Source organism: Octodon degus, unplaced genomic scaffold (assembly GCF_000260255.1).
Source record: "Octodon degus isolate 3935 unplaced genomic scaffold, OctDeg1.0 scaffold00163, whole genome shotgun sequence".
In the NCBI taxonomy this organism is placed as follows: Eukaryota; Metazoa; Chordata; class Mammalia; order Rodentia; family Octodontidae; genus Octodon; species Octodon degus.
In genome coordinates this window covers 2,417,942-2,420,973 of record NW_004524739.1, presented here as the reverse complement: position 1 = coordinate 2,420,973, position 3,032 = coordinate 2,417,942, and the positions used below count along the sequence as shown (strand labels likewise).

Sequence of the window (3,032 nt, the reverse complement as noted above, 5' to 3'; positions counted from 1 at the left end):
ATGGTAAGTAAGGTTAGTCTCTCAAGTGGCACAGAGAAAGGCTATTGCCACCTGGATTGACACTGGGCCACTTACCTGAAAGGATGACAGGAAGCACTAAGCATCCCTTTCTGAGGTCAGCCTGAGGTCTAACTATATGGGGTCCATATGAGTTAATGCTTTGCAGGGTCTATTGATTGGGATTCAAGTGCTTGTCCTCCAACATATACAAAAAATGATTTTCTAATTTGCTTTGACTGTGGGAAACCAACTTCCCTTCAGTTTCTTCACGAATAAGCTGAGTATAGCACTACTTACCTAATGGGTTGGTGGTGGGCTCAAGAGAACCAGGAGCCTACTGCAGAGCCTGGTACACAGGGGGTCCACAGTTGACTTTTTTTGGGTTTGTTTTTAGGGAACGGTCTATAGGGTGTTCAGGTCTCACTGCTAGGTCGGATTCATAGTGATCCCCATTTACAGCCTCCCAAGAGCTGGGATTGCAGGTGCGTGTCACCACGCCCAGTCTCAATTGCCATGTCAGCCTGCCCTCCCGGGCACTGCACCTGCAGGAGGCTGAGCTATTTGGCCGGCCCTCACAGTTGACTCTTTTGTGTCTGTGCAGACCCAAGCATTCCTGACAGTGACCTCTGGCAGCATTTACTTGTCCTTATTGTTACTTGCCCCCATCTGGCCATCTATTTCTTTTTTACAGTCATCAGCAATATTTTGTGTATCATCTTAAAATTGGTTTTAATCTTCTGGAATCAAGTAGAATCACCAGAATTTTTGGTATTTTGAACTTCTAAAATACTTTAATAATTAATTTTAATGGGAAAAAAATTTAATGGGGAGACTGATATACAACACAATTATTAATTGTACAAGTAGATTCTGTACACCCGAGAAGCATCTTGAAGTATACTACACCAGGCTTTTGTTTCTTTACATTATGATTTGTGAGCTTTCAAACTTAAAACAGAAAAGGAACACAAAATCCACTTTTATATACATAAAAACAAAAGAATGAATGAACTTCACCCCGATATCTTGTTTCAAAAGAACACAAATGAGATGAAAGATGAACCAGAATCCTTGATGGCACAGAAAAGGCAGAAAATAGCTTAGAAAATCAAATTCTGTTTCAAGGTTGGCACATTAAAGGAAAGACAGTGAAGAGGGAGTTTGAAAAACGTCACCTCAAGATACACAGAATGTGGAAATAAGTCAGTCTCCAAACCATCAAGATAGAATGATGAGAAGTTAGTGGTTAATGTGGCCGCATTACATTCAGTCTCTAACAGACTAAGAGTCCTTGATCTTTCCCAGCTACCCAAGTGTTAACAAGCTCCAAGCACATGGTCCACGACTGTTTCCGCAGCCATAAAACATTTGACAGTAATTCAGAAATCCAGCCTCCTCTCACCAAGAAATTGCCTTTAAGGTCACTTTAGGTTTTTTTTTTTGGTTTTGACCTGATACCCTGATTCTTTAGCAAGTCTGATAAGGACATGAAAAGAGAGAAAATCTGCTGAAAGATGACATACTGAACAAATGACAGACATGACAGAATAATTCAGAAGAAATTTATGAAACAGCCACAATTTTCTATACATTAAAGTGAAGGGAAAAAAAGCCACATTCATCAGTTAAACAGAAGCTATTTTTTTCCTCCACTTACAGTGTGGACAGAAATTAAGAGGCAAATAGTGAGGCTGTTTCATTTTTCAACTAAAATTCAGGGAAAGTGATCAAACCTGTTTTTGGAGAGTCCACTGATACACATTACAGATACACGATGGGGTGGTGGCTGAGCCAATGCCTAGGCACTAACCACACTGGTACAGTGTGGAAAAGGAAAGGCAAGTGAGAGGGAGCTGCCAGAGTCGGGGAGGGCAGTGCCGGAGTGAAAAGGGACCGGGCAGCGGGAGGGTGGAGTCACGGCCAGCCCCCTTCTCCCAACTTCTCCCAGGGCCAGTGCAGGGAGCTCCTCATACCCCTTAGGACGCTGCTAGGATTGTGGCTGGCAATGTGAGGCCATCGCACGCAGACCTCCCTAGGTGCCCACAGCCCTGCCCACCAGGGAGAAAACATCTGCTTGAAGAGCTTTACAGCATCATTTGGTACAATAAACTAGAACAGCCTATACAATGTAAGCCCCAGGTCAGTTTTCTGCTAAGCTGGCATTAGTATTAAGGCTTTTTTCTTGTTTTTATGTATAGAAAACATACATCGTTTCTCATTTGATCAACTTGCATTCTGGCTGCAGCCCAGACTGCCTTGTGGACAGGAAAAGTATAAATTCCCAGTACTTTTTAAAGATCTTTTTAAAATAAAAAGCAGGATGGCAAGTGCCAAAAGAGGAAGAAAAGGTCAGGTCCTGAGCATCCTCTGAGACTTGGGTGCAGAAGAGGACTCTATTGCTGCGTCCCAAGAGGTTTAGTGCAAGGCTTTCAAGAGACAGGCCAGTACGGTACAAAGGCTTCCTCTGGCAGCGGGCACCCTAACCAGAGGCGGGGCTCCCAGGTTTTCTCTGGATCTGATAGTGGGAGGAGGGACTTAGTGCCTACACAAGTGGTGTCACAGTCACAGGAGAGCAGATAAGGCTCATGGTGCAAACTGTGCCTCCTTGGCACAGGCGGTCGCTGGGGGGCAGGGCTGTGGTCCAGAGCTTTGGTGGCTGTGAGGGAAAAGTCCCCGAGTATGCTGCAGTGAAAAGTTCAAAAGCACTGACAGAGCCTTCAGTTCTGCCCCATGAGCAGCACGAGAATCCATTCCAGTGAAAGGCTACATTCGAAGTGCTGTTTACTCTAGAACCAGAACTCAGGACAGAATTCTGGCTGTGTTGGGAAGTGTTGAAGTTCCCTCCGCATGTCACTCTGGAGACAAGCTGCAAAGCAACACTGTTTCTTGAGGGGAGTCATGTAGTTTCTCAAACTTCAGGATCATGGACGATGGTAGCTAAAACAGATGATCAAAAAAAGACAAGTTAGCAGGCAACAGATTGCTATGCCTCTCTTTTACTCTAATTTTATTTTATTTTATTTAATTTTATT

The 3,032-nt window shown here is 43.9% G+C and overlaps 1 protein-coding gene across 5 annotated transcripts in view; it reads right to left on the bottom strand.

Annotated features, from left to right (window-relative positions):
- Window positions 1-2,640: 2,640 nt before the first annotated feature.
- Window positions 2,641-3,032, bottom strand: part of Phactr4 (phosphatase and actin regulator 4) — a 103,114-nt gene continuing 102,722 nt past the window's right edge. For all 5 annotated transcript variants that reach the window (XM_023703005.1, XM_023703006.1, XM_023703007.1 and 2 more), the window contains one exon: window positions 2,641-2,937. In XM_023703005.1, the coding sequence (XP_023558773.1) occupies window positions 2,922-2,937 (16 nt within the window). In that variant the 3' untranslated portion in view covers window positions 2,641-2,921. The remainder of the gene's footprint in view (window positions 2,938-3,032) is intronic.